Genomic DNA, 27,033 nt, shown 5'->3' on the forward strand with positions numbered 1-27,033 from the left:
TCGGATGGTCACCCATCCAAGTGCTAGCCCAGCCCGACAGCGCTAATCTTGGTGATCTGACGGGAAACGGTGTTACCACTGTGGGAAGGCCGTTGGATAGCAGGACGTTCACTGCCCTCCAAATTCTCACATGGTGTCCGCCAGTCCTTAAATTGAGCTGAAATGTTGCCTCATATGAAAACATAATCTTAGCCAAGAAGTTGTCTACGTCAGTGCGCTGAAGAATGACCACGGCAAACGTTGCTCGTTTGGGTTTACCGACTGGCTTTATCTTATGTAGTACATCGTCGATAGCTGACTTTGGGACATCAAACTCACGTGCTGCCATACGAACGGATTTTTTAGGACTTCTTTGGATGCGTTTCTGAAATCCGGTTAACAAACTGCTCTAATGTTTTTGATCCCGCCCCGGTGCATCTTAGCAGCAGATCCTGTCTCTAGAAACGCTAGTTTCCACATTCTGATTCTCTCGGTGTCGAGAGGATTTCCATGTTACTCTCCGTGGAAACGTCATTGAAATCCAGCAATGAATACTGTTTCTAAATACTACCATACGCTTTGTACTTTTTCAGCATTAGTTGCTATTTTCAGTTAGTTGAAAATATTTCAGTTCCTTCCGTTTTCAGCTCCTCAAACAAAAAAGAAAATAAAAATTAAAATAAAAATAAAATTGATATAAAATCGTAAAAATAAAATTTACATATAATGTAACACCAAACACCTAACGAAATCGGGTTGTTTACTATGTTCAGTACAAGTGTTTCAAATTAGGGCGTTTCGTCTACAGAGCGCATGAGACCCAATGGCTAGTGCAACACGAGGGTGATATCGGGAACTGCAACACTTAAAAGACAATAACTGTGGGAAGGAATGAAAATACTGAAGTCATCACTATGCAACATCTTCACTATTTTCCGTAAATTTAGCATTTACATACTTTTAAAAAGGACTTACGCTTGTTTTTATAATATTGTCATATATGAAAGTGGGTCCTTCTCCACTCTTGTCCACTTAACAGCCACGGATTTTTTTTATTTAAGGCAGCCTGTCACTGAATGGTAGCACTTGTCGTGATCCTCGATTTATATATATATATATATATATATATATATATATATATATATATATATATATATATATATATATATCCACTCTTGTCCTCTTAACAGCCACGGATTTTTTTTTTTATTTAAGGCAGCCTGTCACTGAATGGTAGCACTTGCCGTGATCCTCGATTTTATATATATATATATATATATATACATATATATATATATATATATATATATATATATATACTATTTTGTGCTTTGTAAGATAAATGCTTCTCATTTTTATCTCACATATTCTGAAGATGGTTTATACCCAAAACGGATAAAATTATAAAATGTAACTGCAAGAAAAGTTCAAGGTAGTGTATAACGTTATCTGATGTAGAAAAATTATTGTTGTGCTATCATTTCTGCCACTACTCTGAGAGAAAGCACACACCCCTTTAGAAGAAATAACAGTTAATAGATAATACAAGGCTACTAACAGTAGCGACTTGAAGGAGAAATGACAGATAAAATTCGTTAATTTGTACTCGTACATGGAGCTTTGTTGAAGATTGCGTGAACTCTGTCTAAAAGCTAATGGAGCGAGCACGGTTCTTGGGTCTTAAGACTGTGTGAGGTTAGAAACCATCCGTTGATATGAAAATTTCTCGTTGCCGAAATTCCACATAAACTGCTTAAGTGATATTTTGAGTAGATTTACTATTGATTGCAGTAATCATTCTTGTATTGGTAGTAAGAACGTAGGTAATCCAAAATCACAAGGGTCTAAGAATGGATTGAATGTGAAACTTGCAACAGATGCACTTGAAGAATTGTAGCGTTATAAGTAAGGAAGTTGCTGAGAGCACTGGTATTCACAGGAGTCTGAAATCCCGTAAATGACTGAAAGAAGAGAACTAATTCTGTACTACGGGCTCCTCACTGCTTGTTCTGAACGCCGGACACTGCATTCTTATCTGAAACTCTAAGATTCGACGTTGAGGAACAAAAAATGCTTCAAATGGTTCTAAGCACTATGGGACTTAACATCTGAGGTCATCAGTCCTGTTGAACTTAGAACTGCTTAAACCACACACATCCGTGCCCGAGGCAGGATTCGAACCTGCGCCGTAGCGGTCGCGCGGTTCCAGACTGAAGCGCCTAGAACCGCTCGGCCACACCGGCCGGCCGGCCGCGGTGGTCTAGCGGTTCAGGCGCTCAGTCCGGAACCGCGCGACTGCTACGGTCGCAGGTTCGAATCCTGCCTCAGGCATGGATGTGTGTGATGTCCTTAGGTTAGTTAGGTTTAAGTAGTTCTAAGTTCTAGGGGACTGATGACCTCAGCAGTTAAGTCCCATAGTGCTCAGAGCCATTTGAACCACACCGGCCGGCAGTTTACAATCAGCACGGCAGACTGAGTTCATTTGTAACAAGGGTGACAGAAGTGGCTTCATACAAAAACTACTCTTTTTTTTTACGGTCTGGGCCATTAGTATGATACGACACTGCTTGTCGTATCATGAATGTCGTAAACGAATACGACCAAAAACTATCCCCCCCCCCCCCTCCGTCGTAATTTTCTTTTCTGCCAAAGGATCTATTAGTTGTATAGAGATGTGTCTTTGATGGAATTAAGAAGGTGTGTTGGATGAAATAATCGTACTGAAGTGAAATGTCGAAGATAAAACAGCATAGCCTTCCAGGGATTAAGAAGCTACGTACAGGGTGGTTGAGCCAGTGTACCCAACTTCATACGAATGATGTTCAGGCTGTGCGCTGCAGGATTTGTGTCATTAGTAGTGTTAGTATCACAACTTTCCTCTAGGCCCCGGTACTGGTACGGTGACGTAGAGCTGAACCACAAGCATCAATGTGCTTTACAGTTGCAGACAGTCGACATGGTTCTGAACAAGATGAGGAGGGCTTTATCCGTAAAGCTGTTTTGTCAAAACAGCAGCAATATGCTGCTGCTCTTTGCGTGTGTTGACGCATTAAGGGAATACTCCGCACTGGAGTTGAAGACCGTGAGTCCAAAGCTCGAATTAACTGACGATTTGGGAATTGCTCGTGGAAGAGGCCAGTGACGTCACAGATTGTGGAACAAGTTATTGTTGACGTGGCTAAGGATGCTGAACGCACTGAGCTATGTTCAAGCAGTACACGAGCTGTGTCACGACTGCTGAACATTCCGTGGTCCACCGTTCGAAGAGTGCTGCGAACAATTTATCGTTAAATGGTACCTGTAGTGTGGTTCCAGGCTGTCTTAGATGCAGATGGTTTCATTGTCCTACGATCACTCGCTTTTCATGTGGGCCCTCTGAAGCAGCGAAAGTTTACTTACAACCACTCTGTTTATTGCAGGATCGTAGACAGTCGTTATTTGTTAAGCGATGCGTATCATTTCCTTATCCCTCGTACGGTAGATTTTTAACTACCACTGAATGCTTTGCAAACAACATTGAAGTGCATTGCTTCGATATACGACCAATATTTTCCACATCTTTTTATGTTTAATTTACGCATGGAGCGAAGAAAGAAAATTTTCCCATTAATATTAATCATATGAGGTATAATTACAACAATTTTTGAAAAGAATCGGCCACTTGTAAGCACAAGATAGACTAAAATGTTGAAGGGTAGCTCACATTTAAGTAGCAAATTGTTACTCATATTATTTGGTGAAAATTAATGGGCCAAATATCTCAGAGAGAGTAAGTTGCAACAAGCACTGTTCAGATGATGTAACTTCGCGAGAGCGCAGGAACTGTTCCCTGTAACACCGGTCGTGTTCTTCGCCCTGACGCCACTTCCTCATTACACTATGGAGGCACCATAAACAAGTTTCCTATGTTACACAAGAGTTGTTAGCACTCGGTTGCGCGTTTCCTTCAGTGGCTGCAAGGGAACGAAACCAGATCCTGTCAGCGGTCGCTTTATTTCTCCTTTACGCACAGTAAACTGCTTTACCAACTAAGACCTCATTTCACACATTTCGTAACATGATCAATGTTGTCTACTAGCACCCGTCTTACTTTGACCCCTTTATACTTTCTAGCAACTGCAAAAGCAAAGTAGAACTACGACTGATATAAACATATCAATTGTTTCTTTTGCGTTGCCAAACTGATCTCCCCTCAAATAATATGTCTGAAGATATTGCAGACTTCGGCATTATCCGTGAGAATTAGGTATCCTTGTACTTCTAGAACGGTACGTTAACACTATACAGACAATTATCATTGCTAGTACGTGATCTTCAAGTTACACTCCTGGAAATTGAAATAAGAGCACCGCGAATTCATTGTCCCAGGAAGGGGAAACTTTATTGACACATTCCTGGGGTCAGATACATCACATGATCACACTGACAGAACCACAGGCACATAGACACAGGCAACAGAGCATGCACAATGTCGGCACTAGTACAGTGTATATCCACCTTTCGCAGCAATGCAGGCTGCTATTCTCCCATGGAGACGATCGTAGAGATGCTGGATGTAGTCCTGTGGAACGGCTTGCCATGCCATTTCCACCTGGCGCCTCAGTTGGACCAGCGTTCGTGCTGGACGTGCAGACCGCGTGAGACGACGCTTCATCCAGTCCCAAACATGCTCAATGGGGGACAGATCCGGAGATCTTGCTGGCCAGGGTAGTTGACTTACACCTTCTAGAGCACGTTGGGTGGCACGGGATACATGCGGACGTGCATTGTCCTGTTGGAACAGCAAGTTCCCTTGCCGGTCTAGGAATGGTAGAACGATGGGTTCGATGACAGTTTGGATGTACCGTGCACTATTCAGTGTCCCCTCGACGATCACCAGTGGTGTACGGCCAGTGTAGGAGATCGCTCCCCACACCATGATGCCGGGTGTTGGCCCTGTGTGCCTCGGTCGTATGCAGTCCTGATTGTGGCGCTCACCTGCACGGCGCCAAACACGCATACGACCATCATTGGCACCAAGGCAGAAGCGACTCTCATCGTTGAAGACGACACGTCTCCATTCGTCCCTCCATTCACGCCTGTCGCGACACCACTGGAGGCGGGCTGCACGATGTTGGGGCGTGAGCGGAAGACGGCCTAACGGTGTGCGGGACCGTAGCCCAGCTTCATGGAGACGGTTGCGAATGGTCCTCGCCGATACCCCAGGAGCAACAGTGTCCCTAATTTGCTGGGAAGTGGCGGTGCGGTCCCCTACGGCACTGCGTAGGATTCTACGGCCTTGGCGTGCATCCGTGCGTCGCTACGGTCCGGTTCCAGGTCGACGGGCACGTGCACCTTCCGCCGACCACTGGCGACAACATCGATGTACTGTGGAGACCTCACGCCCCACGTGTTGAGCAATTCGGCGGTACGTCCACCCAGCCTCCCGCATGCCCACTATACGCCCTCGCTCAAAGTCCGTCAACTGCACATACGGTTCACGTCCACGCTGTCGCGGCATGCTACCAGTGTTAAAGACTGCGATGGAGCTCCGTATGCCACGGCAAACTGGCTGACACTGACGGCGGCGGTGCACAAATGCTGCGCAGCTAGCGCCATTCGACGGCCAACACCGCGGTTCCTGGTGTGTCCGCTGTGCCGTGCGTGTGATCATTGCTTGTACAGCCCTCTCGCAGTGTCCGGAGCAAGTATGGTGAGTCTGACACACCGGTGTCAATGTGTTCTTTTTTCCATTTCCAGGAGTGTATATAGGTTCTGGAGGGTTCCTCAAATGCTTACATGCTAGTACGGAAATTAGTTGATACTGTAATGACTTCTTTCGAGTGGTACTTTTGATTCAGCAGCGGGGGAACTTCTTCTTCTTTCTTCTTCTTCTTCTTCTTCTTGCGTGTAGTTTAGCTGTGGAAAAAGTAGGGGCCTCTGGTCGAATTATAGAGCAATGCCGCTTCAGCTTGGCGTTAAAAGACACGGGCTACTAGTTAATAACATCTCCAGTCAGATAATGTCACTTTCATTTCGTTGGTTCCAGATGTGAAGGCTTCTTTGTCAACTGTTTCTTGTACTATGCATGCTCGTCGGTTCCGCCAGAGTTTTCACTTATTGTTAGTCACCTGGTGGCACAACAGTGATACGTATTTGTGTTGTTTTCTTGTGTGAAATAACTCGTCTACATGTTTTTTATTATTTCATCTGTGTGTGATTCATCGTCTTATCGTTAGGCAACAGGAAAAAATGAGCGTATTTAATGTTAACCTGCAACAGGGATATAACTTTTTGATATTGTGTGGTGACAAAATAAGGAACGTGTTTATTGTACACCGTGTATTGGAAAATTTTCTGTTGCTCATACAGAAAAAGGTGATGTTATGGACGAAGTGAAAATTGCCAAACATAGGGGTGTTAGTAATTCAACTGCTTCACCAAACACAAAAGAATTTCTTACACCCAGCGATAGGAGAAAGTGACCTGGAGTGTGCTGCCAAACAGACAATGTTTAAGATCGGAGAAAACTGATATTTCTTGTTGCCACATTTGTGAGGGGGTTGAGTTTCTATGTCTTTGCCTGGGGGGAGGGGGGGGGCATCTGCTCCAGTTAAGAGAGCTTCTTTCTCTCAGAATTTGAAGCCATGTTTCGACGGTGACTGTCTCACGAAATATGTCGGCAATACTTGGTCTGCAGAAAGGGACAGACTTTCAATATTTAATGTTAAACATCCAAACGTTAAATTATTTCTGAACTTTCTTGTCGTGAATTTTATGGTGTTTTTAAAACAAATATCAAAAAAGTCATGTCCAGTGAAAAATTCAACTGAATAAATAAAATGTAATGTTTCAGTACACTGTTAAGACTCTTAAGTTAATTCATAACATGTCCTGAGTTGGACACAAAAGATATAGTGATATGTCCTGGGTTAGACCTAAAACGATATGGTAAGAGAAGTACCAACGACAAGCCATGCGTTTTGTCAGGGGTGGTTTAGTCGGCGCGAAAGCGTTACAGAGATGCTCAACAAACTCCGGTGGTAAACGCTAGAAAAGAACAGTCGTGCATCAAGAAATTAGCGCTAATACAGAGGCTGACTGACAATCGTTCTTTCCGAGCGCTATTCGCGACTGGAACAGAAAAAAGAGAGCACTTGTGGTACGAGAACTACCCCCCGCCAGGTGGCTGGCGCAGTATTGATGTAGATGTAGACGATGTTTAACAAATCACTAAAAAAGTGGCCAGTTAAACGCCAAGCGACGTAAGGGCAGCATCTCTTGCCAAAACTGGGAGGCATTGAACATTTCATAACAGGCAAACGAACAAAGCAGAGTCATCGCAAGTCGGCCTCTGTGACCGAGCGGTTCTAGGTGCTTCAGTCCGGAATCGCGCTGCTGCTGCGGTCGCAGGTTCGAATCCTGCCTCGAGCATGGATGTGTGTGATGTCCTTAGGTTAGTTAGGTTTAAGTAGTTCTAAGTTCTAGGGGACTGATGACCAGCTGTTAAGGGGAGTAGGACGTCAATCGGGCCAACTTGCAGCAGGAGGCACCACAGAACATTTTAATTTCCACTGTCTATACTTTTACAAATAAACGAATTTTTGGAGACATCCCAAACACCCATATGCGCATCCTTAGCCCGCCATTGCACAGAACACGGTATACAAACACTCTGATCTGGAGGATCATATCCGTAACACAACACGAAACCTCATTACCCAGCGGGCATACATAACAGTAATATACAAAACACCAGCGTCCATGACTGCGACGAGGAAGCCAACGTCACAAGTAGTCTGGAAAAGCGCAATTTGCAGCACCACAAGAATACTGCTGCAATTTTCATCTGTCAATTAATCTCTACTATCCACCAATCGCAACCAGCACTGCTCCAACTCATCAAAACATGTCCTCAAACATTAACATACACTAACCCCTCAATCACACACACCTCACCAACTCACTCCTTAAACGCACTAATTATAGTATTTGTAGATGTAGACTTCGAGTTTATCCTACATATTATACTGTTACCATTGCTTTAGTTGTGGTTTTTAAAATTTTTGTACGGCTTTAGTGTGCTTAAATACTTTGCTTAATCCACCAATTTGAATACCGCCTTTCAGATAAAGGAATCGATGATTATCCAAAGGAGAAGAGCGCATTTCGACACAGATTTGATTAGGAAGAGCGAAAGCCTAATGGAGATGTTCATCTAACAGCAGCGGCTAACGATACAACATAGACAGTGTGTAAATGTAAAAATCAAGGTCGTGAACCATCGGAGATGTCGCACTAGCGTTGTCGAAATGGATATACCTAATGAGAAGTCTTGGAGAAGCAGGATCGATACTACAAAGCATCACAAAGGCGAGCCTAACCACGCAAGGTAGCAGTCACAAAGACTCACTCTCTAATTCAAAGAATTAAAAATTGCAAAATGGCAAAAATAATGCGGAAACACTCGACAACTTGTAATGTGGTAAAATCTAGGAAATCGTCAAGAGCTCCTGTCTAATCTCATATCCTAGCACGCTGAAAACTTGTAAACAACCACAGGACTACTGTATCTCAGCAGATTTCGTCTACTTCTGTCGAAATCTAGAGTGTTTGGGTTTTGTCTTAACGACCAGCGCCCCGCTCCCACAACGCGACAATTTGCGAACGGTGAATGACGTGATCCCCGGTAAACCATGCTTTTCAATTAAAAACCGTGGCGGGATTTTGAGGACTACTTAACGATTCTCATATCGAGTAGCACCGAGCGAGGTGGCGCAATGGTTAAAACACTGGACTCGCATTCCGGAGGACGACGATTCAAACCTCCGTCCAGCCGTCCTGGTTTAGGTTTTCCGTGATCTCCCTAAATCGCTTCAAGCCAATTCCGGAATGGTTCCTTCGAAAGAGCACAGTCGATTTGCTTCCCCATCCTTCCCTGATCCGAGCTTGTGCTCCGTCTCTAATTACCTAGTTGTCGACGGGACGTTAAACGCTAGTCTCCTCCTCGTAACGAGTAGTAACTCTTACGGACAAAAAAGGAGCGTAATAAACATTCCATCTACCCACATATATCAATCACTTATTTTGTACTTATAAACTTTTAGTCTTTCTGTGATAGTTGGAGTTTTAATCTTTTCTCTAATGAAACGTAAATCTGGCAGACTCGTTTCAGACGTTTAGCTTTCCTTACATTATTTGTACTGTATTGTATGGAACTGGGGACCTAGAAACGACGTAGAGGCCTCGTCCCCACCGTAGCCCCCAGTGGTACACAACCCCACAACAGGCAACAGCAGTCCACTTACCCCACCGCCGTCCCACACGAAAACCAGGGTGGGTGTGCGGTTCGACCCCCAGTGGACACCCCGGTAACGTCTCACATCAGACGAGTGTAACCCCAATTTTTGCGTGGTAGAGTAATTATGGTGTACGCGTACGTGGAGAAAGTGATTGCGCAGCAATCGCCGACATAATGTAACTGAGGCGGAATAAGGGGAATCAGCCCTCATACGCCGAGAGAGATGGAAAACCGCCTTAAAAACCATCCACTACTGACTAGCCGGCACACCGGACCTCGACACAAATCCGCCGGGCGGCTTTCCGCCGGGGACCGGTACGTCTTCCCGCCCGGAAAGCAGTGCGTTAGACCGAGCGGCTAACCGGACGGGCATTTGTGCTGTACTTCGAATATCAGTCATATCAGCTTGATTCATTTTAATTACTTTCTAAACTAATGTCCTTTCAGTTAAACATTTATCTTTCATAAACTAATTTTTTTTAAGTCCATCCTTTTAGCAGGACGTCTCTGGGACGACTACCGTTTACTATCCTGACAAAAAAAAAAGAAGGAAAAACACCTACAGCCGTCTTTATGACCCTATTTTATTTTGTCGCTACCAGTTTCGACGCTTCATTGCGTCATTTCAGGCTGTTTTGATGCGGTACAGGTGGATACGATCCCCATGCATAACCCATCAGTTGCCAGACTTACAGGAATCGCAGATAATGTGTCAGCACTCCAACCATCAACTGTCAACTGTCAGTTGATAGTTGGAGTGTTGACACATTATCTGCGAACGTTATCGTTATGATGAGTGTCAATCGCATGTGCGATTGACACTCGTGCAAGATACGGTGGCCGATGCGCAGTGACCAGTTCTAATCGAAAGCGTTGGGAGAGTTCATTCGTTTGTTCAGAAGGGGGGCCGATAAGTGCTAGCCACTTTTTGGCCGCTCGCTGATGACTGAATCGAGGCGCACACGCTGCAAGCTTTCTCAAGCAATTTTACAGTAACTATTGTTGTTGTGGTATTCAGTCCAGAAACTGGTTTGGTGCAGCTCTCCATGATACTCTGTCCTGTGCAAGCTTCTTCATCTCCCAGTACCTACTGCAGCCTACGTCCTTCTGAATCTGTTTAATGTATTCATCTCTTGGTCTCCCTCTACGATTTTCGATTTTTACCCTCCACGCTGCCCTCCCGTACTAAATTGGTGATCCCTTGATGCCCCAGAATATGCTCTACCAACCGATCCCATCTTCTAGTCAAATTGTGCCACAAGTTTCTCTTCTCCCCAATTCTGTTCAATACCCCTCATTAGTTATGTGATCTACCCATCTAATCTTCAGCGTTCTTCTGTAGCACCGCATTTCGACAGCTTCTATTCTCTTCTTGTCTAAACTATTTTCGTCCACGTTTCACTTCCATACATGGCTACACTCCATACAAATACTTTCAGAAACGACTTCCTGACGCTTAAATCTATACTCGATGTTAACAAATTTCTCTTCTTCAGAAACGCTTTCTTGCCATTGCCAGTCTACATTTTATATCCTCTCTACTTCGACCGTCATCAGTTATTTTGCTCCCCAAATACCAAAACTCATTTACTACTTTAAGCGTCTCATTTCCTATTCTAATTCCCGCAGCATCACCCGATTTAATTCGACTACATTCCATTATCCTCGTCTTGGTTTTGTTGATGTTCATCTTATATCCTCGTTTCAACACACTGTTCATTCCGTTCAGCTGCTCTTCCAGGTCCTGTCTCTGACAAAATTACACTGTCATCGGCGAACCTCAACGTTTTTATTTCTTTTCCATGGACTTTAATACCTACACCAAATTTTTCTTTTGTTTCCTTTACTGCTTGCTCAATATACATATTAAATAACATCGGGGACAGGCTACAACCCTGTCTCACTCCCTTCCCAACTGCTGCTTCCCTTTCACGCCCCTCGACTCTTATAGCTGCCGTCTGGTTTCTGTACAAATTGTAAATGGCCTTTCGCTCCCGGTGTTTTACCCCTGCCCACTTTAGAATTTGAAAGAGAGTATTCCAGTCAACATTGTCAAAAGCTTTCTCTAAGTCTACAAAAGCTAGAAATGTAGGTTTGCCTTTCCTTAATCTATTTTCTAAGATAAGTCGTAGGGTCAGTATTGCCTCACGTGTTCCAACATTTCTACGGAATCGAAACTGATCTTCGCCGAGGTTGGCTTCTACCAGTTTTTCCATTCGTCTGTAAATAATTCGCGTTAGTATTTTGCAGTTGTCACTTATTATACTGATAGTTCGGTAATTTTCACATCTGTCAACACCTGCTTTCTTTGGGATTGGAATTATTATATTCTTCTTGAAGTCTGAGGGTATTTCGCCTGTCTCATGCATCTTGCTCACCAGATGGTAGAGTTTTGTCAGGACTGGCTCTCCCAAGGCCGTCAGTAGTTCCAGCTGAACGACTCAGGTCTTTCAGTGCTCTGTCAAACTCTTCACGCAGTATCGTATCTCCCATTTCATCTTCGTCTACATCCTCTTCCATTTCCATAATATTGTCCTCAAGTACATCGCCCTTATATAGACCCTCTATATACTCCTTCCATCTTTCTGCTTTCCATTCTTTGCTTAGAACTGGGTTTCCATCTGAGCTCTTGGTATTCATACAAGTGTCTCTCTTTTCTCCAAACATGCACTTACATGGTATATTCAAGTGCTGGCACTAGCTTATGCCAAGTACATCTGACTAGATACAACGTATTCAAAGAAACACATGTGAAGTTGAATCTGAAAGTGGCAGTAGGCGAAACTAGTTATTAGTTCAGCTGCTCTTCCAGGTCCTGTCTCTGACAAAATTACACTGTCATCGGCGAACCTCAAAGTTTTTATTTCTTCTCCATGGATGTTAATCCCTACTCCGAATTTTTCTTTTGTTTCCTTTACTGCTTGCTCAATATACATATTGAATAACATCGGGGATAGGCTACAACCCTGTCTAACTTCCTTCCCAACCACTGCTTCCCTTTCATGCCCCTCGACTCTTACAACTGCCATCTGGTTTCTGTACAAATTGTAAATAGCCTTTAGGGCCCTGGATTTTACCCCTGCCACCTTCAGAATTTGAAAGTCAGTATTCCAGTCAACATTGTCAAAAGCTTTCTCTAAGTCTACAAATGCTAGAAACGTAGGTTTGCCTTTCCTTAATCTTTCTTCAAAGATAAGGCGTAAGGTCAGTATTGCCTCACGTGTTCCAATATTTCTGCGGAATCCCAACTGATCTTCCCCGAGGTCGACTTCTATCAAATTTTCCATTCGTCTGTAATTCGCGTTAGTATTTTGCAGCTGTGACTTATTAAACTGATAGTTCGGTAATTTTCACATCTGTCAACACCTGCTTTCTTTGGTATTGGAATTATTATATTCTTTTTGAAGTCTGAGGGTATTTTGCCTGTCGCATACATCTTGCTCACCAGATGGTAGAGTTTTGTCAGGGCTGGCTGTCCCCAGGCTTAGTTCTAATGGAATGTTGTCTACTCTCGGAAACTATAGAAACTATTTGGTAACAAATTTGCATTTTTTATTTTCTTCTAGCTTTATATGTCAGATTCATGGTGATGTGTCAACCATTTCGTAAATGGTCATAGTTACTGCGTGATTTACGCGAAGGTAAGACACGGGCGCAGTTCGGAAAAGTGTGGAATGAAATATGTCGCTACGATTTTGCGTTTGGTGCGTATTAGATAAGATGTTGCTGCGTATGAAATATAGCTAACATACTGAATTTTTCTTTAGACTTGGGTAGAGATATCTACCTTTCCCCAGTCTCAAGGAAATTGATCTGATGTAGCACACTTATTTGCGATCGAGCCGCGCCAATGATAAAACCACAGTGAAAAATCCACAACATTTGGTAAACGATTCCAGAGATCGAAATGAGATTTTGGCAAATGATAGAATGCAAAGAGCAGAATATTTCACCATATCGTTATTATGTAAAAGACCCGCCAGGTTAGCCGATAGCGCTAATGCGCCGCTTCCTGGACTCGTGTAGGCGCGTCGGCCCCGGACAGAATCCGCCCGCCGATTAGCGACGAGGGCCGGTGTGCCGGCGTGCCGGCCAGCCTGGATGTGGTTTTTAGGCGGTTTTCCACATCTCTCTAGGTGAATACTGGGCTGGTCCCCACGTCCCGCCTCAGTTACACGACTCACAGACATTTGAAACACATCCGCACTTTTCCATGATTTACACTAGATGCAGACAGATGGGTTACCCTGATTCCATCCCAGGGGGTAGGGGATGGTGGCAGGAAGGACATCTGGCCACACCTTCAATTTAACATACCAAATCCGATTTAACCACTCCAACGCCGCGCACAATGCGGGACAAAGGCGCAAGCGATAGAAGTCGTTATTATGTAAAACTTCATTATCTACCATGTTACTCCAACAACTATAGACTTTTTCCTGAAAGAATGCAATTTTTAAAAGCCATGGATGGCTGGTGAAACGAGAAATTCTGTGGGTTTTGGAACAACATAAGCAAAGTTCTTACACGCATTTTGGACCAAGGATGTGCTTTTTCATAATATGCTGACATTACTTTTCCTGAGTTCCTCACTTAATAAAATTAATAAACCACTGTTTCAGAATTATCTCACAGTTGTTTCTGCACACCATGTCAGTGAGGTGCGACAGCGTGTCTTGACAAAGGAAGCAAATTTTAACATGACAACCAGAGAAATGTGTAGTGTTTACTCAAAATTTGCCGCTCAGGTCCGCCTCTGAAAGCTACAAATGGTTAACAAGGCAGGCGAAAATGAATCGCCGCATTTTCGGCGGAATATTTTTAGAGAAATGAAAGCAGAGGTGACAGTACATATTTTTGAATGGTCACCATGCAGGTTAGTGTGCATCATGCAAATGAGCATAGGTTTCAGTTTACAACGGAACTTTCCCCTCCGGAGCTAGGCATGTCTCCTGCAGCGCTCTGAGCGACGCCCCCACCACAGCCGATCTCCCAATGCTTCCCCAGCCTACTGCGTATCTAGAAGGCACAGCATTTTGCGAGCACTCTAATATGGATCACACAGAAATATAGCAGAAACATAGAGTATGGAGGCAAATATTAGTACAGCAGTATAATACCATTCAATAAAAACGCTAAGGATGTAGGCCTACATAGTGCACAAGTCTACGTAATTCTGACAGATCGTCAAAAAGAATTTTAAGAGTTGGACAAATATATCAATTATCTAAAGAACATAGAAACATAATAGGATATGAATTGATAATCGTTGTACCATCTTCGCGATCTTGGTATATAAAACGTCTTCCTAAAGAAGACTACTGCACTGTTAAGATGGAAGGTGATGAGTGAAACAGAAGTAATATCCGGCGTTCCCCAAGGAAGTGCTGATGATGATAAGGTCCCATAATCCGAGGAGCGCAGGGAACGATGGCGGAGACCCGCACCGCTGACTAGGCCAGGTCGTAGCAGTTGTGATTTCCCATTGCCTTCCTCCGACACTAATTGGGATGAATGATGATGATGATGAAGGCAACACAACAGCACCCAGTCATCTCGAGGCAGGGAAAAATCTCTGAACCCGTCGGGAATCGAACCCGGGACCCCGTGCGCAGGAAGCGAGAACGCTACCGCAACTTCACGAGTTGTGGACAAGGAAGTGTCATAGGCCCTCTATTGTTCTTGATCTATATTAACGACATAGGAGACAATCTGAGTAGATGTCTTAGATTGTTCGCAGATGATGCAGTCGTTTACCGTCTTGTAAAGTAATCAGATGATTAAAACAACTTGCAAATGATTTAGATAAGATATCTGTATGGCGCGAAAAGTGGCTGTTGACACTGAATAAAGAATAGTGTGAAGTTATTCACATGAGTACTAAAAGAAATCAGCCAAATTTCGATTACGCCAAAAGTCACAGAAATCTGAGGGCTGTAAATTCAACTAAATACTTAGGGATTAAAATTAAAAAAATCCTAAATTGCAACGATAACATAGATATTATTGTCGGTAGAGAAAACCAAGGACTCCGATTTATTGGCAGAACTGTTAGAAGGTGCAACAGCTCTACCAAAGAGGCGGCTTACACCACGCTTGTCCGCCCTATTCTGGAGTATTGCTGTGCAGTGAGGGATCCACATCAGGTGGGACTGGCGGATGACATCGAAAAAGTACAGAGAAGGGCAGCTCGTTTTGTATTATGGTGAAATAGGGGAGATAGTGTCACAGACATGATATGTGAATTGGAGTGGCAATCATTAAAACAAAGGCGTTTTTCGTTGCGACGGGATCTTCACATGAAATTTCACTCACCAGTTTTCTCCTCCGATTGCGAAAACATTCTGTTGGCAGCTGTAACACCCCACCCGTCACTTATCTGGTTCTGGCGTGTGTTCACCCCAGCCAACTGACTAACAGATGAACAGAGAGTGCAAAACTGCCCCAATATCGGATAACGCAAAGAAAGTAATAAGGACCTGTGACTCCTGATTGAACTGCGGTGGCAGTGTTGACATTAATTGATTCAGAATTGATCCCTTTTCATTAAAAAGGGGTGAACAGTGATGTTATATTCAGCTATTGAACACCAGATGCAAATGTTGAACATAAAATTAATTAAGAAAGTGACTTGGGATTTCAACTACTTGATTGAAAACAGATGCAGTCAATTAGCACAAATTTATTTTAACTCACGGCCTTCAATCATCACATTACATGACTCTCCTAACAGGCAGTGGGAATAAATTGCGTTTACATGGAGTAAAACACGATAAATCAAAATTAATTCCTATCGACTGACCCAGACATAATGCGAAGTACAAGAAGAATTCTACAATACACGGCCCATGAAACCCTCGTCGAAACATTGCCGGCGTGATCTAACAAATTAATCAGTGGCCTAACTCAAGCCAGAGCATGCACAATATCACCGAATTCAGTGTGGTGGGGCGTCGTCGTTGTGCGGACGTCAGCCGGCCTCGTGGTGCTGCAAGGCTGCACTCGTCTATTCACTCATAGCTATCTTGTTCAGTACATAGCCGAACGAAAACTTTCTATCTCCAAGTTCAATCGTTCCTTTTGCTAAGTCATGAACTGCAGAGATGCTCAATCTCTCTCAGGCAAGCTGAGTAAAGACCGCCACGTCCGCACTCTAGGCAAGCTGGGAACGGAAGACCTCTATGGAGACTTCAGCCAGTCCGCTCTTCGCCTCGGTTTCCCCTCCAGCAAAATCACGCCAATTGCAATGCAAGTCGCGTTAATTATGCGTCGCTTCCCAGCGGACCAATGCCTCCTCTGGGAAGTGAACAAATTTCCACAAAATTTCCCTTCCTCCGAACTTTTGCTATTTAGCTTCTCCCAGGCCACCCATCAAGATTAGCATCTGCATAAAACACCAATTTTTCCGAAATTCTGACTCCCAGGAGAGTACTTCAAATTCCTTGGTCCTATGTTCCCATCAGAGGCCAGCATATTTCATTCTGTCGCTCTTCACATGCTTTACTTCAGACTCTGAGGACCGTGAAATCAGTGTGAAGTTGCTATAGTCACGAACACGCATATTTCGGCCTCTGTTGACCGCTCCACCGTAGCTTTGCGCGGCTTTCTCGCATGTTTCACTGAAAACGGGACGACGGACATTTATCAACAGGTGTACAATTTCTCCGTCTGCTTCCCAGTACACCAGCATGGGGTCAACCACCCCGTCGCTGTCATTCATCTTAAGGCAGGTGGAGGCTGCACCCCGTTACCGCTTTCTCAGAGTCTGAGCCACCTTAAGCTGCCTATTGTCACTTCCCTTCGCTGCTCCCCAGCTGGCCACGGTCACTCGAATACTTCCCTGGGATAAACTAGTCTCCAGTAAATCGACGCGTTTCCACAAAGTTTTCGTCTGCAGCTCGTGGTCGTGCGGTAGCGTTCTCGCTTCCCACGCCCGGGTTACCGCGTTCGATTCTCGGCGGGGTTAGGGATTTTCTCTGCCTCATGATGGCTGGGTGTTGTGTGATGTCCTTAGGTTAGTTAGGTTTAAGTAGTTCTAAGCTCTAGGGGACTGATGACCATAGATGGTAAGTCCGATAGTGCTCAGAGCCATTTGAACCACAAAGTTTTCATGTCACGTGAATTACTTTAAAACCATCACCCAACATTGATTATTCCAATACGTCCATACTATACCCTCTGCAAGATGCATTGTGCCTTGTCAGTCATTTTGTTCAGCCCTACGGTTTGCTCAATGTGAGTTCGGTGATCTTTAATGACTTTATGTAAGGGGCATACCGACCTACTTGGGGAGAACTTATCATCACGATAAAATAAGAGAAATCAGGGATGGCACAGAAATATTTCAGTGCTCGTTTTTCTCTCGTGCCGTTCAAGAGTGGAACGGTAGAGAGACAGCTTGAAGGTGGTTCATTGAACCCTCCGCCAGGCACTTTATTGTGACTCGCAGATTAATCACGTAGATGTAGATGTAAATGTAGATGTTCTACAGCGCCGCCACTGTGCAGGTGTTTACGGTGCGGCTGGACAGCGGCCTGCCGGAGTGGGTGCGGCGGCAGCGGCGCGTGCCCGCCTCCACGCCCTTTCCGTGCGACACTCGCGGCGGCCGCTCCGCCCAAAGGCCCTCCTCGGTGCACCGCCTCAGGCCCGGCGACATCGACGTCGTCGCCGCCATGGGCGACAGCCTCGTAGCCGGCAACGGCGCCCTCGACGAGTTCGCGCTCGGTGCAATAATAGAGTACCGCGGCGTCTCCTGGTGCGCAGGTACGTCCCTGGTGGTCGTACCACATGAACCACTATCAGGAACACAGTTCAGCTGCGTTGGATGTGATTGAATTTTCTCATTACGAGTGTACTGAAAGGCAATCTATTTTAATAGTTAAAAACTATTCAAAAGCCAAGATCGCGCAATCCGTTTCAACAGTCTTAGCTGTCATCTTCAGGTCTCAAACATCTTTTTGTAGTGTCCAGCATATGTAATTTGAAGTGCTTTTGTGTACTGTACTTCCGTATTTGTATCATGTAACAAGCATCTGTGAGCAATATGTATGTGATTTTCGACAAGGGGCTCTGTGTTTTTAAATACAAACAAACGTCTATAAAGTGCTGACTTTCATCCACTTGACATCTTGTGTACGAGGTTCAGCGTAAAGTGAACATGTTTTTCTACAAAAAATGTTAATGACCTTGAAATAACAGCTAAGACTGTTGAAACCTGTTTTCTTGAGTAAAAAAAAAAATTGTGCAAAATGGTTCAAATGGCTCTAAGTACTATGGGACTTAACATCTGAGGTCATCAGTCTCCTAGACTTAGAACTACTTAAACCTAACTAACCTAAGGACATCACACACATCCATGCCCGAGGCAGGATACGAACCTGCGACCGTAGCAGCAGCGCCGTTCCGGAATGAAGCGCCTAGAAGCGCTCGGCCACAGCGGCCGGTCCAAATATTTTGTGCGATCCTAGCTTTTGAATGGTTTTTAACATTGCATTAGATGTAATTGCATGAGAGGACAGAGTAAACTGCTACACCCGAGGGAATTTCATTACTAATCAAAACACTGTTTCTTTAAATCGTGGGGTTTATTCCGTAACTCCAGTTGGTACTAAGGTAATATTATTTTTGGATCACAAGTTTTTGTAGAACTCCATACGTATTCAAATTTTTACTGTGCATCATTTTACTCTAACATGAAGGGAGAAACGGTACATCAAGTGGCATGAAATAACGCATTGTAAGATCTTTAATTTTCTCCTTCAGTAGCTCCTTTTACATTTTTAAAGCGTACTAGGTTATTCAAATTAGATTTAATCTGACGATAGGCAGTGTGAATATAAACTATACCGGGTGTTTGAAAAATCCCATTACAACATTTAGGACCTGTAAAGTGGCATGTAGAGGGGAGTACATAATATTTTAAATAGGAACCCATGTCCGGAAACGTACCGTTTCCGCTCTACGACGGTTTCAGTTCAGCTGTTTAACTCATACACTTCTGGTGGAGGTACTTAATTAGGCGTTATGTAATACAATTATTAAGTAACAGTTTGAATGGAAACATAACGAGAAATCGATTTGTCATTTACGCATATTTGTTTGTATCAACATTTACACATTACGTGTTTACAATATTCCAAAACAAATGGTTCAAATGGCTCTGAGCACTATGGGACTTAACTTCTGAGGTCATCAGTCCCCTAGAACTTAGAACTACTTAAACCTAACTAACCTAAGGACATCCCACACATCCATGCCCGAGGCAGGATTCGAACCTGAGACCGTAGCGGTCGTACGGTTCCACACTGTAACGCCTAGAACCGCTCAGCCACACCGGCCGGCATTCCAAAACAAAAAATAACCCAGCATACTGTACTTACAGAACAGTACTGATGCATTACAACAGCTGCTCGATGTGGCGAGCACTGACGTTGCTGCAGACCATGTTGTGATACACCCTCTCCATCCCACCTGGTCTCTTCATTTCTACTGCAGCGGCCAAAACTCATGCCAGCAGATTTCCTCCGCCTCTACTGGAGTCTCGTAAATTAAACGCTGGAATTTGGGTGGAGCACAGCCATGCTGAACCGACGCTTCCTGACGGACATTCGGTGGCACAGATTCCAATAACGGTTAAAATACGTTCTGCAGGCAAATCAAGTACGCAGTACTAGTAGCGTCAGTGAAAGGAGGTATGGCCCCATCACATAACGGTCCAGAGTGCCTGTATATACGTTAATACCAAACCGGTGCTGAAATCTCAGAACATACTTCACACGAGGATTTTCGTCTACCCAGACATGGCTGTTTCGCGAATTCAGAACACAGTCCCAACCGAAATAACGTTAATTTGTGAACAGCATTCGACGTGAAAATAACAGTGTGTCTACGCGACGGTGCAGAGGCAACGCATTGTGGAAAATCGGCTGGTGCCATAGCGTGTACACTCTGTAAGTGATACGGATGTAACTGTTGCTCACGCTGAACGTCCCAGACGATACTGGGACTGACACCCACTGCACACGTAACTGTTCGAGTACTCGTTGACGGTTTCTCTTTAACGCGATACAGTAACTTGGGCAGATAGTTTCTGCACAAAACGTTCGTGATACAGCAGACTAGCAGCTTTTCCGTTGATCCTGGCTTCGCAGTATACAAGAAAATGTATATTTCGAAAACATGTACGGAACCATATTTACTGTGTCGGCGAAGCACAGGCATTTAATTGGTCTCAAAGCAAGGCAGATGTTAAATGATCTACCCTACTTCACGCCAGGAGGAGCAACTAGAGAAGAGGGAAGTCGTTCATCCTTGGGAACTAGTTCACTGGTGATCGCTCTTTTTTGGGAACCGTTCATTTTTACTCGTTCACCGTTCATTGTGCTTGGTATATGGTTCTTTAAAAAACTAAAAATTAGTATCATAGCTGGCTGAAGATGGTAGGCGCCAAGAGGTGGCACTTACCTCCTCTTTGGAGTACTGAGTTTGTATTCATAACAGAATTCTCACACACTTGTAATTTTCGTGATTTTGCAGAACATCTCGTTTAGGCGACTGCAGCGTGATGTGGCTGATCGCAGTGAAATAATATAAGGTGGCGCACGAAAGACCGGCTCCGAGTACAGACTGCGAACGAAACGAGCAACAACTAATCGATACCGAACTAACTACGAGCAGTCAGCAGTGGAACTGCGACGAACTGCGATGAGTGGCCGCGCGAAGGAGGACGAGTCCGCCCGAGCGAGACCAAGGCCGAGACAGACGGGAACGGGACCGAGGCTGGAACGAGACCGGCCGACGTGCCGTTGCGGGAACGAGACCGACCGTTTCCCGTTCCCGGGAACTGTAAGTAGAAAGCCGCAACCGAAGTGAACTATGAGAGACGGTTCCTTAGAATTCGTTTCTCGCTCGTTCCGTCCATCTTGGTGAACCTTTCCTTTGGGCCCATTAGTTCACGAACAACCCATCTCTAGAAGCAACTGTGAGATTTATCTCTTTCCCTCAGCAGACGTGGACACATTACAAATCTGAAGTGAAACCGTCGTAGAACGGAAACGGTAAGTTTCGGGATATGGGTTCAAAAAAAATGTTCAAATGGCTCTTAGCACTATGGGACTTAACATCTATTGTCATCAGTCCCCTAGAACTTAGAACTACTTAAACGTAACTAACCTAAGGATAGCACACAACACCCAGTCATCACGAGGCAGAGAAAATCCCTAACCCAGCCGGGAACCGAACCCGGGAAACCGGGCGCGGGAAGCGAGAACGCTACCGCACGACCACGAGCTGCGGACGATATGGGTTCCTAATCAAAACAGTATGTACCCACTCCCCTCTACAGATACTAGAATTTTGTAGCGAAAATTTCGGAATACTATGAGCAAATGGAGCACTAAGTGAACAGTTTCAATCAAAATTCACTGTTTGCGTAAACATCTGTCATAAATAATTGTGTATACTGTCCAATCTGCTCTCTGAATCGTTCCAGTATGGACAGGATACACATCTGTACGAAACTTCTCACTATATAGTAACCAAACTTTGTCTTTCGAAGCTTATGGCGTCGAGGGTTCTTGGCTACAAAAATGACAACAGACTCCATGATCGCCCAGTTGTTACGAGTTGATAGATTTGAACGAAGGTGAACAATTACGATGGTGTTGATTTCGGAACCAGCCGATATCCTAGGGTCGGCGAGCGTACCTTGGGCTCAGTTTACCGCTGTTGACCTTTCCGCTCGCGAGGTTGCAGATAGTTAAATTCGTGCTGCAAATCGCTCAGTACACAATATACGGTGCGCTATTTAAGATGATAATGGACTGGTTGTTTGAAGTACCCTGCCTGGGTTGCATTACCTTTCATCTTAGTGAACGAAGTTCTCCATGTTCTCTCTCCTCGCACCGTCTTAATGCAATACTTGTCGTACGATTGAATGTTTTATATTTTATACCGCATCAAGAAGCAATAGGACCTGGTTTTCATAAATTTACAGTTATATTCGCGTATCAGGCCACATCGCCATTTTATTATGTCTTATTGGAAGAACTATACGTAGATGTTATCAGAACATACGTACTTTCTCTTATCTGTTGCTTCTCTCCGTTGTCCTACCCATTATGTTAATTAACCATCAACCGAACACGAGCTAGAAGAGAATTCAGTGCCAACCACGGTCGGGACACTAGCCAGCAGGTAGGTGAATAACATGAGGAAAACAAAGAATTCATCTGCACAAGCACTTATTTCGCCACCTTTCTTCAAATTATCATTCATTGGTATTCACACCATCGTCTGTAGCAGCCAACAACCGCTAAACTCTTTAGATCGCGTACGTAAACCTACAAATATACCAAGATCTACAGCATCTTGTTTTAATCTATTGATCACAACAGTCTGAGAAAAACTAACTTTACTGATATCAACAGGAGTACACTAATGAGTATTTTAACATCTAATAAGCATACCAACGCCAAGGAAAATCAAATCTTAATGTGCCTCTAGAGAAGATATCTATGAAAACAGTACTTGGAAAGTGCATAAGCGAAAGACTAACTGTCATGCTCCTGCTGGATAAACCGTTGTAAAGGAAGTGATTGCAAGAAGAACTACCAATGTCTCTATCACACCAGCATGATTCGTTCGTGGGATGCAATTCCATCTTCCAGCTGTTGGTAATTTCAGTAAGCATACTAACCGACTCTCTGACTGCTGTAAGCGCGCTCTAAAACTCCCAGCGCAATGGCTAATTTGTTGAGTAACTTAGACCAGTATTTAATTTTTTTTATGGATAAAGAGTGAAGTGGCGTGTGAAAATTTGTATCAAAGCCGGCAATCGAACTCGGGTCTCCTGATTACAAGACAGTAGCCTTAGCCACTATGTCTTCTTGACACAGCGGTTCACAGAATTGCATGGACTACCCTGGTACGCCTCCCACCTTACACACGAACAGAATTGCCAGGCTCTCGATGTTCTGGAATGGCACCTCAGCACTGATCATAAATAGAGGATCCAGCCTGAAACCCTGGCGAACAATTTTAGAGACGTTGTGGGTCTCTCACAGATGTGATTTTGTGTATATAGACTGAAGCGGCGAGTGGAAATTTATACAAAGGCGGGAATCGAACCAGAGTCTCGTGCTTACTAGGCAGGTGCGTTAGCAACTAAGCCACCTTCGTACAGCGGTTGAATTTTCGCTCGCCGCTTCAGTCCATATACATAAAATCGCATCTGTATGAGACCAGATAAGTCTCTGAAACTGTGTCATTTCAGTATTTAATGTTTTTCTGTCTTTACCAATTTTAGCTAGCAGACAGCACCGTGTTAATTTGCGTGTACTTGACTTGCCGAATGAATGATTACTGAAATGTGTGTATCTGAATTTTAAATCATCTTACTGATGTATTGAATGTATTAAACACAGTTCTATTTGATAGCTGCAATTAATTGTAACTGCAAAGTTCAGTACTGGTTAATGACATAACTGTTCAGCTAATCCCATTAACCACCAGATCCAGGATATTTATATGTTGCACGTACGGTGCTGGTCTGCATTTTTATCTCACTCCCTCTATACATACAAGACGATCTATGTTTTTCAACAGTCAGTCGCATAAAACCTGATGATAGTGACGATGAAAGTCATTGAATGCTCGCACTGACGCGTATAGGGTAAAGGCAGGTGAAGTTTGCCGTTCTGGCCCTACCGACCATCGTGCCATCCTCTCCGAATGGCGTCATTGCATGCGGAATGGAGGGGCATGTGGTCAGCACAACGTTCTCCCGGTCCTGGGAACCGCTAATAATCAGCTTCACGAGCCTGGGTGTACTCCGTATCAATCCTCCCACCAAAAATCCATGGCAGTACCGGGAATCGAACGCGGATCCTCCGCTTGGCTGCCAGCTGCGCTGACCTCTCAAACGCGAAGGACTGTCGTCTCGTAATCGAGAAATTTTTATCTGTATTTCTACAAATCAGTTCATACGTTGCCTAGCTACGACAGAGTTAGTAAACTGTCGAGAACGTTATACCCGAAACGGTTGGTTTCCTTCAAATTATTCCTAGCAAATAATAACAATAGTAATAATAAAGTAGCAGGAACGTCAGATTTAACGCTCCACATACAACAAAATCCTTAGTAGAGGTGCATTACTTCACTTGGATGGGTGTCAAGAAAAGTTCTGATAATTTCTTTGTGAAATGAATCTCTCGAGTATTCACCTTACAATATTTGAAGAAAATACGTGAAACCTTAATCAAAAGAGTCAGGTGGGTACCTGAAGCTGACCCTCCTGAGTCATAGTATATTGTACGTGCACACTGCATCACATCACTTGGTGTACAATATCATTTCTGGTTCTTATATCTGAAGCATTTCGTCCATATGTTATTTGCGTCTTGAAGATACGTAATGTTTAACATGTCATTACGTTTCCATACATTCAAAAATTTCACTATTACACAAAATTTCTGACAGGTGATGGCTAATACAAGATGCTTTTACAGGCAGACGCGAAATGCCTAAAATTCGAAGAAAGTTATGTATATCTCTAAATTACATGTGAAGTTATCTATGGTGACGTGTTTGTGTTTGCTCGATAGCTGGAGTAGTTGCACGGCTAAAGATGGTATTACTTTTCCAGCTCATGACGTTATTGCATTACTTTGTCACTACTTCACTGTTAACCGTGGGACGTCCTACTGACGCGTACTAACGTAAAAACAGCCACTCGTGCCTAGTGTTCTGTGCGTAACTAGTGTATAGACACAATCGGTATACAGAAATATCTTAATGTCGTGTACAGTACTTTAGCGCTCAAAAGCTTGCACTTACTAAAAACTTGTCATATTAATTTGCAAACACAAACATACGTAGCTTAATATATTATAATTCCATTTCTTCCTTTTTATTCCGTGTCTACTACTGGGCACATGCCTACTTCCTCCAGCAAAAGATAGTTAAATTTTTGATGTAGTACTATCATATTTAAATTACAAAAAAATTGTAACTGTTTCATTTGGATGTGAAATCGCATTTGTTCTCGTACTTATATCAAGGAAACATGAAACTAAAATGGAGCTTCAGAATTATTCTTTAATTCACTCAAAATGTTATCAACAAAATTTTTATAATTTTTGTCAGGTCGCTATGAGCAAGGTAATCAATAACACTTGAATGTCGGCTCTACTGACTATCACTCTTCAGGTGCGTCAAATACTGCCCTGTATTCTCGAAAGCCAACAGAATGAATTAACTTCTCCATAAATTATAAATTATTCATTAAATATTGTTCTATTGTTAGCCTAATATACCTCAGTTTAGGGCTTAGCAGTTGGAATATTCATGAATTGTATTTAAAAACAATGGGCACACACCTGTGATGCCACACCTATCCAGCTCTTTGTTACGTGCTGTAGCGCTGTAAATAACGACCCGAATCTACGCAGCACGAAAAAGAGAAATTTATACCCGAAACATTTTCGTTGAATGTAGCACTATCTGATACTACAGATTTATTCTTATTTATGTTTAAGAGCAGAATTGGCTAGTAAAGGTTCGAAAACACGCAGTAGATCGTTTTGTTAGTATGAACGTAACTTTTCCAACAGTACAGTGAGAAGAAATGCGAATATATCATTCGCAGGTGCGTTACTGTTTACTCAAAACATTCAAAAATCTGAAAATAAACCAGAGTATCATAAAAGAAAGGTAGCGTGTTGTGTACATTTGTTCCTGTTGAATTTCGCAATTAGTTATTAATGGAACCACTTGTGCATTTCCCACGTTTGTTCTTTTATAAATATCAGCATTTTATATGGGTATCGTTATCATCAGACGTTTCTCATCAGTTTCAGGATAAAGATCTGTTCCGTAGTTTCCTATTTTTCTAGGCTATACAGATTTTAGCAACGTGCATCGTGCTGCCGCTCCCTCATTCGTAATATCGTCTAGCCGTTTTGAATTAGATCACGGTGCCGGAGTGTCTTGTCTCTTGGAATCCAGCGTGATACTTGGTTTGTATACCACACATTTGTCCACATTCATATCTATCCATTCCTATTTCTTCCTAGTTAGTCATAATTCCGTCTTCCTTTAGAATCTGTACCCTTATCCACTTGCTTGTTGAGTCTATCTTTGCTAGGAATTTTCAACGTTCACCTCTCCGCTACTGTCTGAGCACTCTATATTTCTTTAAGAATTTCGCACTCAGTTTCCACGTCTCACAGGAAAAAGGCGAAACTTTCAGTACACGCTGAACTTTCTATTTCAGAATTACTCTAATCTTCTCATTAGTTTCGACTGCCCAAAATATCAAAACTCATCAACTGATTCCGTGACATCAGTGGTAACCTCTAGACACAGGTTTCTGATGTGTTGATTCTACCTTATTTTTCTCTTGTTGTGTGTAATTTTCAGATATGATTTGAATCTCGCTCTGTTAAGCTCTTCCATTAACTGTCCAAATTCGTTCTTCCACTAACGAAAACTGAGGGTATCATTACTAAAACGTTACTAAAATTGTTTATGAATCAGTGAGGGAAAAGTAGATATAAATCATTTTCGTCTAGCAGTTTTGCAAACAATATGGGCGTCAGGTCAAGTAAGAGAACTTGGGAATTGGGCTAGGAGACTTAAGCGTTCATTCCACAATGTAATTCCGTTGGAATGTCTAGTCAGCTGCCTATATTCTTTATTTTTCTGTTTTATGTCAATACGAAGTTGCTTAGCTTTCAATTGAAGGTGGTCTTTTATCCCCAATCTGCAGCATATAG

The 27,033-nt window shown here is 43.4% G+C and overlaps 1 protein-coding gene across 1 annotated transcript in view; it reads left to right on the plus strand.

The window, feature by feature from the left end:
• The window catches only part of LOC124777334 (phospholipase B1, membrane-associated-like), a 214,238-nt gene that overhangs the window by 32,631 nt on the left and 154,574 nt on the right, over window positions 1-27,033 (plus strand). Inside the window, exon 2 of the mRNA XM_047252699.1 lies at window positions 17,767-18,022. Within this exon, the coding sequence (XP_047108655.1) occupies window positions 17,767-18,022 (256 nt within the window). The remainder of the gene's footprint in view (window positions 1-17,766; window positions 18,023-27,033) is intronic.

This window comes from Schistocerca piceifrons, chromosome 1 (assembly GCF_021461385.2).
Source record: "Schistocerca piceifrons isolate TAMUIC-IGC-003096 chromosome 1, iqSchPice1.1, whole genome shotgun sequence".
Lineage (NCBI taxonomy): Eukaryota > Metazoa > Arthropoda > Insecta > Orthoptera > Acrididae > Schistocerca > Schistocerca piceifrons.